We start from the raw sequence: 12,566 nt of genomic DNA, 5'->3' as shown, positions 1-12,566 counted from the left end.
GCCCACATTAGCCATTTAATAACAAGCAATCACCTGGAAAAATTCCTGAGACCTGCATGCAGGTGATGTTTAGTTATAGCTAGCTTTAGCTTTGTTGAAGATGTCATATCATCCATATTTTATTATTCAAATCACAAAGCTAATTCAGCAAACATTAGAGGGGGAGGCATCATTGATCAAACTGTCCCACAACAGTCAGGTAACCCATAATGCATCCATGACAGAGCTCCAATCCTCTGGAACTCTGGAAAAACATTTCAGCTAATGTGACCTTTTTACGGTGGCCGACGCGAGCAGACTGCAAATTCATAAACACACGCAAAAGTCCAAAACAAATACAACAACGGAAACGCGTTCAATGAAAACATGTGCTGCAAAAAACAAATGCATTAACATCAAACGTGCTGCAAAGACGGAAACGATGCAAAGTTAAAGACACACAAACCCAGAAAATACATGCAGAAGAAAAAGTCATCACAACGGAAGTGCTTCAGGCCTGCAGGGGGCGCTTGGTGGGACAGGTTTATTATTGACGAGAGAGAGACACAGGACTGTATGGTAGCAGCCCGGCCGTGTCTTCCCCTATGGTCCAGATAACTTTAGCAAAGCTGTCTGCCGATCAGGAGCCATTTCTCAACAAAAGCTGTGATTGATTGATGAACAACAGAGATGCTCTGCTCAAGCGGCGTGTTACGTTACAAGGTCTGATAATTAATAAATTCACTGTCTTGTCTCTCTCTCTCTCTCTCTCTCTCTCCCATCAATTATAAACCAGTCACACAGAGCGCCCCCTACAGGCCTGGAGCACTGTGTTTACTGTGTGAGTGTTTTTGACTTTGCATCGTTTCTGTGTTTGCAGTGCGTTTCATGTTAATGCATTTGTTCCGGCGTTCTGCAGCTCGTTTATTTCATCTGCAGCCGGTTCACGTCGTTGCATTCCATTTAGACTTTTGCATAATTTCTGAATCTGCAGCCTGCACCTTCTTATGCAAACCATTTGGGCCGTTGCAGCGTGACCGCCCTTGTCGGCCACCGTGTCTTTGACCCTGAAAATGTAGTTACTGCATTTTCCTATTGTAACCTTTTATGGCAAAGCAAAGGCAGCGTGCATAATCTTTATTTTCGAGTGCAAAGGTCAAACCAGGCGTCACTGATTTTGGTCATAAAAATGACTTTATGAATATTTAATAGGTGCAATCTCAAGAATGTACCTATAACTCATTGGGGAGAACAGTGCAAACACAGTACAGCATTTTTCCTCACTTTTACTCTTCAGGTTACTCCAGTTAGACTTTGTTAGCAGTGATCTTTACCAAAGCTTTACATCAGCATAATATCAGTATGGAGACTGAAGCAGATGGGCTGCAATTACAGTAGACATAAAGATGTATAGATGTTTGTGTTATTGTGTTAGTTTCTTTTGGTTAAATCACAATCAGGATGGAAAACACACACTGAGTGATATTTCAAAATCTGATGGGGAAAATCAAACATTCACTCCAACCAGTTCACTAAACATACCCCTTTTAAAACTCTGTGTTTAACTATCATTCACTTCCTGTTTCAGTGTGTGTGGATGTACAAGTGAGTAAACGTGTGTGTGCATGTTTGTTGCCTTCTGTAGGTGTGTGTGTGTGTTTGCTGATAAGGCAGTCCAGCAGGCCAAGGAGTTGCTGCCACAGCAATCCCATCCCCCAATCAGTGCGTGTGTCTGAGCGTGTGTGTGTGCGTGAGCATGTGTGTGTGTGTCTGAACAAGTGTGTGTGAGCATGTGTGTGTATGTGTGTGAGAGTGTCTGTATGGAGGAAAGTCCATCTTATAACCGTATTTTTTCTGTTATGAGCGACAGCTTCATCTATAATTAAAATGTCCTTTTGTCGGCCCAACTATAACTATTGATTCCCGTGTATGTCTGTGTTTGTGTGTGTTTGTGTGTGTGTTATAGAGAGAGAGAGACAGAGAGAGAGAGGGAGGCATGGACAGGGCTATTATCAGCATTGATTGGCGGACTGCTGTTACCGAGAGCAGAAGATTGGAGTAAGACAGGCTAATGGAAAGAGAGAGCGGCTGCGAAGCTCTTAGCAGAGATTGGCTTCAGAGACGGTGAGATATGACGGAGACGAGCTGAGAACACAGCTGTGTATTGTTCTGATGCATTATCGGCTCATTTGGTTTCAGCTCATCTGTAACTGCAGCATGTTGTCGAGCTGAGAGGAAATGCCCTCCCCTGATTCCCCCCCTCGGAATCATCAATCTGGGATCCACTTTCAAGCCTTTCAGGAATTTCCTGGTTTCAAGATTTCAAGAGTGCGTTTCAGTGATGCACAGATAACAGCAGCTAAACATTTTCAAACGGAGGAGACTGTGGCGTGTAAGTGTTCTTAAAGAGGACGCCAACCTACAATATGATAGAGGGGCGTAAGCTAGCAGATACCATGGTAGCCTCTCTTTGCTCTTGCAGATGCGTCTGGTCCTCCTCCTGCTCCTTCAGCCTAAATAAAGTCAGGCCAATCACAACTGTTTATCTAATAAGGGGTGGGGTTAAAGGTCAGCGAGGCCTTTTCATAACAACCAAGATGGCTGCTGCTGATGTCAAACTAATCCGCTACTGAGTTAGTATTAAAAATCTGATTATTATTGGATGTTACGTACGAACGGTGAGTGTTGGCTTCTTTATCATGTCCTGCCAATGGTCTGTGTATTATGTTGAATTAGAAGCCACATACACTGGTTGTTGTGTCATGCTACCTAGCCTAGCAGCCGACCGCTACCTCACATGTTTCATTGTTTTGGTTGATCGTAGCAGCCGGAGGCATTTTCATATAACTGCTGATATCTAAAGTGAAGTGAGGTTGCATACTTATTTGTGTTTGTGAATTCCATTGGTTATTGTTTCCTATCGTTTGATCTAAATTTGTGCAGGAAGCTGTTTATGATTTATTAACTGCATTAACAATAACAAGTGACAAAGGGATGGAACGGTTAAAGGTTTGGATGGCGGGTCGAGTTGGAGATCGTCAACTTTGTCACATTAAATGTTGTTTGTTGTGTCTCTTCGGTTGGTGTATCGACATTTGTACAATCAGACTTTCTTTTATAGGTGGCGGGGCTCACTGGAAGAGTCGGCCGCCTTTCAATCGAAGGTTTGGCATTTCGATCCCCCGCTACAGCAGTCTATATGTTGAAGCTCCCAAAGACAAAGCCATCGGTGTGTATCTGCTCGTGAATGGTTACAATCTGATTGGAGGTTGGCACTTTGCATAGAAGGCTCTTTCAGTGCGTGAATGGGTGAATGTGACATGTAGTACAAAAGCGCTTTGAGCGGACTAGAAAAGCGCTTTATAAGTGCAGTCCATTTTGATAGGACTATAAAGTCATTGTTGTGCGTAGTGTATTATAGTCTAACATCTATTTAATATTAAACAAAGAAAGAATCCCCGTTGTCAGTCTTTTTGCTCAGCTAACAGACTGCTTGTTGGAGCTTAGATTATACATGACGTGCGATTTGAGAGAGGTATCAGTCACCTCTCTATCTCTCTGCCTGAAAGCAAATGTTTCCCCAAATGTCAAAGTATTCCTGTAAAGATCAGAGAAGGAGAAGACAATCTGAATCCTTCAGCTCACTCCACCCTCCACTGATCCCTCTGGAGCGTCTCCACAGCACAGCCTCATTATTTATGTTCATGTTTAGAGACAGGCCACCAGATCTCCTCTCTCCACGTCCTCTGCTCCTTACTTTAATGAGACTGGAACAGGTTGTTCTTGGATTTCATGATACGAGAGAAAAAGGTATTTCGCTAATGTCTGTGTTGTCGTCTGTCTGCTACGACTGAAGGGCGTGCAGGGTTCAGAACTCTCAGTGAACTTTTTACTTCTTTTCATTCACACAACAGCTGCTCATGTTTTGACAGTGAATCTTCATAACAAAGTGAGAACCACAATGAAAACATGTTTCTTCTACTGTGTTCGTAAAAAAGTGGGAACAGTCAACCATGACCTTCGTTTTTTTTAATATGAAATATTCAACCACCAAAAATAAAGTTCTTCGGGTGCTAAAAGATTCAACTTTGTACCAACGTTATAAAACATTCTGCATTTGAAATCTCCTTTTGGGGTCAAAGGTTAGATCTGGAGACATTTGGCAACTATGATGCAGTGCTTTGTTGAAAACTGTTCAGATTCACTCATCGATTATAGCAGCAGCTGAGGCTCATGGGTATTATGGGTAGTACCTTGAGGCAACTGCAATAATAAAGATTTCTTGTTGAAATACTGAACTTTCCAACACCAAAACCACACATATACCAGCTTAGTCAGGATGATTTACAAAGCTTTCAATACATCATCGGACCACTCGAGTGAAATTCATGTGCTTTGGATGTGCTAAAGGTTACTAAATCATACAGTTTACGTATATAAGGGCATTTTTATGTTCTTTTTCGTCACAAAACCAGAGTTAAAATATAAGATCATTTTTAATTACCGTATTGGTCCGAATATAAGAGGTTTTTTTCCCTTGAAATACATCTGTAAACGTGGGTCATCTTATATTCGGGGTCTCTTTTATATGTCAGTATACGTGCCCACTTATCTGTGAAGCGAGTGTACCCGTCATGACTGAGGCCAGCTGTCACTCACAACTACAGCGCCAGGGGGATGAAAGATGGAGAAACGCGGTGATCGTCCGGAACAAAGTGCCTCAAAAGTCGGCCAAGTTAACCAACAATCGAGGCGGAGTGATGGTTATCAATGCAGCAGAGTCGATGGCAATGCCACTGGGAGCAACTTGGGGTTCAGTGTCTACATGTGACTGTAGCAGTCAGGGATCGAACCCCCAACCTTCTGATTGACAGACGACGACTCTAGAAATATGGTGTCACAGAGGGTAATGTCTGAAGACGGCGAGCCCTAAAAGATGGTCCTAAAAATGCTAACAGTCTTAGCTAACAGATGCTAACAGAGAAAATTGTACCGTGGCCGCTTCCAAGAGACTGACAGGAGAGTGTGTGAGTGTGTTAAAGGGGGGCTGTCTTATAATCAGGGTCGTCATAGTATATTCAGAACAATACGGTAAAGGACTCAAAGATCCAACATGAGTGAACCTTCAGGGTCATTGGCAGGTACAAATTCTTCAAAAGGTGTTCATGTTTGAGGTTTACGCCAGAAAAACCAGGTTCACGAACTCATCATGAAGGGCTCTTTCTTAAATCAGGGAGCCTCAGGGTTTGATTGTGTCATCAAAAGACGACCCAGAGGCGCCTCAGAGCCATTTGTATTTGAGTGAGGATAGAGGAGAGTGTTTCCATACCTCCACGGAGATCAGCGGAGGCGGCCACGTAGGCAAAAGTGTCCATGTTGATGATGTCGATGACCGGGCTGACCACACGGGTTGGGTCCTGGATGCAAAAGAAACACACACACACATTCATGTTGGGTTAAGGCTACAGAGGAAATAACAGGAAGAAGAAGAAGAAGAAAAAGGACATGAAGAGAGAACGGCAGAGAAGGTAAATGTGCTCTGTGTGCAAACCATCAAATTCCTTTGTAATGAATGAATGTCTCAGATCAATGTGTGTGCATGTGTGTGTGACATTGTCTGTGTATCCCAAGGTCATTATAGCGCACCACATTAAAAGGAATTTTCAGTCATTCAGCACCAGTCATGCACACAGCACATTCAGCGAGGTGAGAGTGACCTCTGCCTCCGTTCACTTCATTTCAGCTCCATTTTATTCACTTCACTTCTGCCGTTAATGTCGGACTGCCGAGCCACATGAAAGTAATAAAAACACTCCGAATGAAAGGAGTGTTCATCAAGACGGATCAGAAGAAAGAGGTGTTGAATGTCAGCGCACGAGAACGGAGGCAAAATTCAATACTTTGCTTTAAAGAGGCTTTTCAGAGTTTTCATGTTTATTTGAATCAGAGCTGAAAGATACTGAGGTTCTGATGCCGCACTGGCTGATGGGAAAAAAACTGCAGGGGCAATGAGGTGTTCTGGTCAAAGACATAAGACGGTTTGAAAAATGAAGTGCATTAAACCTGCATTCTTTCTAATAACCTGCAGGGGGCGACTCCACTGGCAGCAAAAAGAAGTCATATAAGTCTATGATCTTGATTTCATACCGTAGGGTAGGCTACTGGGCGTGGCCACCTAGAGGGTAAACAATGCCCAACTCCACCTTTCTGTATAAACATGGCTGTTATTGGCTCCAAACACAGAATCCCTGTACACCTAACAGATGCAGAGGATGGCTGGTTCCACTTTAAATGACGTCTGCCATCCATCCACTTTATTCTTACTTTTTTATCCATTCCTTTATATCATTTTATTGCTTCTATTACTTTAATCTCCTTTGTTGCTTTAGTGCCTTTACTTCCTTCTATTGCTTCTATTGCTTTCGCTCTGTTATTACTTTATTTCTTCTTTTATCTCTCTCAGTTGTTTTACTTCTATTTCCTGTCTCTCCTTGTCCCTGCTTTGTCCCCGTGGTCTTGTGTCCGGCCATGTTGTGTGGCTTCTCCTGTTCCCTGTTGGGTCTTTGCCCGTTCTGGTGCCTAGCTTGTTTTGTGCTTTGCTTCTTTTTGTGATTATTTGCTGGTTTTATGATTTGCTTGTTTTGTTGGTTGTCAAAGCACTTTGTTAACTTTTGTTTTTTAAAGGTGCTATATAAATAAAGTTATTATTATTATTATTAAATGGGAAACAGCCTGTAAAACCAAGCAGTACAAAAATATGTATGAATGTATGACTGAATCTGCTACACAGAACAAGACCTATTTGTAATAAGAATAAGTTACACAATAAAACTTTATATCCATCCATTATCTATATAGTTTATCCCAGCTGTCATTGGGCGAGAGGCGGGGTTACACCCTGGACAGATCACCAGTCAATCACAGGGCTGACACACCTTTCACCCTCACATTCACACCTACGGACAGTTTAGAGTCACCAGTGAATCTAACGAGCATGTGTTTGGACTGTGGGAGGAAGCCGGAGTACCCGGAGGGAACCATGCACGGGGAGAACATGCAGACTCCTCACAGAAGATGTGAGGCGACAGCGCTAACCACTGCACCATCGTGCAGCCCACGACTTCATTTATCAATTTGTAATCCAGACCAGATAAATAATTTCTACATTTCTGTTTCACAGAGTCAGAGTTAGTCTGAGTCTAGTTCTTATGCTAAGCTCAGCTAAGCTAACCATGTCCTCACTCAAACTCTATCAATCTGGGAAAGGACAAGATCGAACCACATCGGCAGAGTAAAGGATGACGAGTCCCTTCTTAATGTTTAACCATCCATAAGGCCATCACAGTCTTATGGATATAGCTCAGTTATTGCCTCCTTAACCCTTCAATAGAGTCCTAACGCCTTGTAAGAGTGAGAACTGGAAAAATGTCTGCACTCGATTTCCCTCATAATTCCACCTTAACGGCACAGCTCGCTCTTTACAAGGATAAAGGAACAAACACACACACACACACACACACACACACACACAGAGAAGCATGCCAGACTGGTGCTCCCTGTTAAACCATGGAGTGTCCTGCTATTAGTTTGGTCTAACGGCTGGATGCGTCTTCAGCCGGTGATATTACAGAGCAGGTGGAGCCGTTCTGGACCATTAGCTGCGGGGTCAGTGAAGAGGACGCAGGCTGCATCCCTCTGCAGCTCCGGCCACATTACAAAGCACCGCGCCTGCTTTAATAGCTGCTACAGTAATGACACCGTGCAGCACTCAGGGTGAAGCATTCCCGACATTACTGTTGTAATTAGATGAGTGTTATTTTCAAATCACCGGGGAGCAGCTTCTTAATTTCAGCCATTTCTCCTTTTTTCCACCTGATTAGAAACGAGAACATTTGATGACCGAACTGAGAGGAAAACTGACCCCGAAAACATCGTGATGATCATAATCAGAATGTTCATTATCCTTTATGCAGCTCCTGCACTTCCTCTGGATTACCATCCACCGAACATTATGCAGCGTGATGACAACAACACATTAGATGATAAAGATTCAGCAGGTGCAAACTTTTAATTTTCATGTCCAAAGACAATAAATATGTACGTGCTTTAAAGCTGCACAGCCAGATGCTACAGTGCTAACCAATGACTTTGTATTGTTGTTAGCTTCCTCTGAATCACAGTTTTGATCATTTCAGGGATTTTATCTTAAAACGAAACCACTTGAGGCTTCAACCCAAATCACTGACTGTATATAAAGATAGACGACGTGTCTCCATCTCCTCTCGTTGTACAGAAGTGAAGCCGAAATACCCCCCGGAGCGGGCGCTGCTATTTTGCTCTCTGTATCCAGAGTGTGTGCAGTAGAGATCGGCTGGTGGAGCCCGAGTCTTGACGTCCCGCCCCTTCCTCTACCCGACACACACCTTTACCTTGTGTCCTTGATGTGTTGGAGCCCTCAGGTGGGCTCAGTCTGCAGCACAACAGCTTCTTGTGTCGGTCTGAAGCAGATATTCACGCTGATGGAAAGTTCAATGACTGTAGTGTTAGTGTTAGTTACGTCTCCTCTCGCCGTTCCTCCTCTACTCTGCTACTCGGGAACAGAACGCTGCAGGAGCCCCACTTGTCAACAGAGCTGTCAATCATGAGGCCACGCCCCCTTTTTATAGCATCATACAACTAATTAAAAACAAAACAGAAAAATGAACACTTGGACGTAAATCAGCATGATAAGAACTAACTATAATAACAGAAACCATGTTTGAGAAAAATGTATTTGACGTGATTTTATAGTTTGACTCATGTCCCATCTGTTAACATGGAGGAGGCGGGCTTTATGAGCTATACTGCAGCCAGTCAGCAGGGGGCGATAGAGAGGGTTTGGCTTAAATTACATTAAGGCTTACGTCAAGACTCCCCCATGAAAACATTTTTACATAATAAGTTCATTGCTAGTTGAGGTGGGTCGGGCATCTGGGTAGGATGCCTCCTGGGCGCTTCCCTTTGGAGGGTTTCCGGGCACGTCCAACTGGGAGGAGACCCCCGGGCAGACCCAGATCCCGCTGGAGAGACTACAACCGTTTGGCCTGGGAACGCCTCGGGATCTACCGTTAGGAGCTGGAAAACGTTGCTGTGGAGAGGGACGTCTGGGTCACCTTGCTGAGCCTGCTGCCATCGCGACCCGACCCCAGATAAGCGGAAGAAAATGGATGGATGGAGTTGTTGCTGAAGGGGTCTCTATGCTGTATATTGCCTTGCTTGCAATTCATCTACAGTTCAAAAATCTGATATGACACACAGCGCAATGTCGGATACTTGTGCAGCCTTGGGAAGAATTCAACACCACCACTCGCTGTCCAAGCATCGAGGAAAAAGCGCTGCATGGTCGCAAATGGAGTTTAAAGAGAAGAGGAACCTGTTTGTCAAGCTGAACAGGAGTCAACCTGGAAGTTGGACGGGACTTCAGCTCTCTCTATCAAAGAGACAGACAATTATTTTTTAGAGGAACAGGACTTTATGATGGCGTGCAGCTCTGCCTGTGTGTGTTTACCTGGATCAATACCTCATACATTTACATATAAATATACGACTATAAAGCGACAGGGCGGACAGTGACGGATGACTCTCCTGCACACGCTCAAAGCGTGAGCATGAATATGGATGGTGTTGGTGGAGCTGCAGAGTCAGATCAGGCTCGGTGGTGGTTTAGTTATCGATCGCAGCTCTATGCATGGAGATCAAAGGTGTTTAATATCAGCAGAAACAACTGTTGACTTGATGCATTGGAGGAGGAGGAGGAGGCAGGTGAGAGGATGCAAGAGAACAGAAGGTGTGAGAAGAAAGGGAGAGCAGAGGGAGGAAGATGAGAGGAGACAAGGAGGGTAAAACAAAAGGATAAAAGGAGAAGAGTGAAGGTGCAGGTGATGTGAGGAGAGACGACCAAAAAGAGTAAGATACAGGTGAAAGGAGGACACGAGAAAGAGTGGGAGAAAAGAATAAAAGAAGGAGAAGACAGCGTCTGACAGTGGTAATAAAGAAGACAACAGAGGTGAAAGGAGGCGCAAAGAAGACAGAAGGAAAAAGGAGGAGAGCAATAAATGTTAGAGGACATGAAAGGGGAGGGGAGGACAGGAGGGAATGGGAAGATAAGGAGGAGAAAGGAGTCAAACAAGGTGATAAAAGGGAAGAAAGGGTGTAAAGGGAGAGTAGAAGAGAGGAAGAATGATGCAAGAGAGGAGGGAAAGGGGAGGGGAGGTGTGAAAAGAGCTAAGAGGGACAAGTGGACAAGGAGAGGAGGGCATGAGGAGGTGAGTGTCATAAGGGGGACAGAAGTGAAAGAGAGACAAGAGGAGAAAGAGGAGAGGAGTTGTAAGGAGAGGGAAGAAGAGGAGAGGAGGTGTCTATCAAGCTAATGGTAAGGTTTGAGGAGATACAGAGAGGCAGGAGGAGAGGATGTATGAAGGGAGAGAGGGGTGAGGAGAGGACAGATACCTGGAGAGGAGAGGAGAGGAGAGGAGAGGAGAGGAGAGGAGAGGAGAGAACAGAGACACAAATAGGAGGTGTAAAGATGGAAAAAGGAGGAGAAGAGAGAGGAAGTTAGGACAGAGGAGGATGGAAGGAGGAAAGGTGGATAAGGGGAGTAAGACGAGGATGGAATGAGGAGGTGAGTAAGGGATGGAAAGGAGTCAGAAAAGTGGACAGAATAAACGTGAAATAGGCGGGAGAAGAAAAGAGGAGAAGAGAGGAGGAACAAAGGGAGAAAGGAGAAGGGGAGGGAAGGGAGATAGCTACAAAGCAAAACAGAAGAGGAGAGAAAAGGAGGCAGGAGGAGATGAAGAGAGGTAGTATAGAGGGAGTGAGGAGACATGAAAGTGGGGAGGAAAGACGAGACGAAGGACAAAAAAGGAGGTGTGAAAATGGAGAAGAAAGACGAGAAGAGAGAGGAGGATAGGTAAGAGGAGGAGTGGATGGAGAAAATAGGAGGCAAGGGAGGTAAGAGAGGCGTAAAGAGAGCTAGGGTGTAAGAGGAAAGGAGATAAGGGAGGAGGAAAGAGGTGTAAGGGTAGGGAAGGAAAGATCGGTTGATAGGCAATGAGGACATGAAAAGGAGACAAAGGGAGGAAGAGGAGGATGTCACATCAGCAAAAGTGAAAGAGATGAGAGAAGAAAAAGAGGAGAGGGAGGAAAGAGAAGATGGGAGAGCCATAGAAGGTAAGGACCGAAGAGGAGAGGAAAGAAAAAAGGGGACAAGTAAGGAAAGAAGAGGATGACGTCATATAAGGACACAGTGACAGTGAGGAGAGGTATGAGGAGAGAAAGGGAGGCAGATGGAAAGAGGTAAAGAGAGGTGGAATGAGGAGACATGAGGAAAGTGGGGAGGAAAGACGAAGGAGAAAAGTGGGAGGTGTGAAGATGGATAGAGGAGAAGAGACAAAAAGGAGGAGAGGTGATAAAAGGGAGGAGGAAAGTGGAGGGGAAATTGGGGGTGAGAGGACATAAAACGAGGTGACAGGAGAGGAGATGAGGAGGAGGAAGGAAAGGAAGATGGGGAGACCAACAGAGGAGAGCAGAGGGGAGGAGCAGGGTGAAGGAGAGAGTGCAGCACTTATTTCTTAATGAGAGGCAATCAGACCGACAGCTATTTTCTCCCATGGCGCTATTTCACCTCGACCACTGACACACACACACACACGCACACACACGCACACACACGCACACACACGCACACACACGCACACACACGCACACACACGCACACACACACACACACACAGACTTTTTGCAGTGCAGTGAAGTACTCCATATTTTTAAAGTGTCCTTGCTGAAGTTATTGACACTCATGATCCCACTCACACGCGAGCACAGCGCTCGACTCGTCCTCAGTGTTCGACGTGCGGAAAACGATCTGACTGCAAATTGGGTTTAAATTGTAACTCAATGAAACATCAGACTGCACCTGTTTGATCCTCTGCAGCAGCGGGGGCAGCCAGTCCTTGTTCACCTCACAGTGGCTGTCCAGGAAGGTGAGGACCCCGGCCCTCGCGGCGTCGGCCCCGCGCACTCTGGACCGGATCAGACCTGACGCACAGACAGAAACACAGTTAATTACACATATGATAAAAACATTCATTATTTAATCAAACTTCTCCACATGTTTCCACATCTGAGAGTCGTTCTCTTTATCAGCATGAAGATATAATTATGACATGTCTGTGGAGCGATGGCTGCTCCTTCTGTACGGAGGTGTGTGTGGATTTTGACGTGAATGTCTCCACAGAAATAGATTTCATTGACTATTTCAGGATGTCAACATGAGGTCTACTTTTAACGACATCCGTCTGCGCCGGAGCAGAATTATCACAAGAGTCCATTTAGACGTAAGAGTCACATTAATGTTCTGACTGAGGTTGTACTGCCCTGCATCTGATTATGGTTGTAAGTGCTGCATTTTAGTTTCTGTTTATTTAAATTGTTTATGCATATTTCTGCTTTTTATGCTGCGATTATGTGAGCGCCCTCCGCATGTCACATCATGAGGGAAGACAGGTCGCAGTCGATGGCGTCACTGACCGCAGGCTCGGCAGAGCAGA

At 44.8% G+C, this 12,566-nt stretch overlaps 1 protein-coding gene across 1 annotated transcript in view; it reads right to left on the bottom strand.

The window, feature by feature from the left end:
- The window catches only part of galnt14 (UDP-N-acetyl-alpha-D-galactosamine:polypeptide N-acetylgalactosaminyltransferase 14 (GalNAc-T14)), a 195,095-nt gene that overhangs the window by 39,372 nt on the left and 143,157 nt on the right, over nt 1-12,566 (bottom strand). Inside the window, exons 6-7 of the mRNA XM_069657584.1 lie at nt 11,933-12,054; nt 5,309-5,396 (exon numbers count right to left, since the gene is read on the bottom strand). Coding sequence (XP_069513685.1) covers nt 5,309-5,396; nt 11,933-12,054 — 210 coding nt within the window. The remainder of the gene's footprint in view (nt 1-5,308; nt 5,397-11,932; nt 12,055-12,566) is intronic.

Source organism: Semicossyphus pulcher, unplaced genomic scaffold, assembly GCF_022749685.1.
Source record: "Semicossyphus pulcher isolate SPU_LCO1_2020_fin unplaced genomic scaffold, fSemPul1.0.p SCAF_11, whole genome shotgun sequence".
NCBI lineage: Eukaryota > Metazoa > Chordata > Actinopteri > Labriformes > Labridae > Semicossyphus > Semicossyphus pulcher.
Note: the sequence above shows the minus strand (reverse complement) of the source record. Positions and strands in the feature narration are given on the sequence as shown.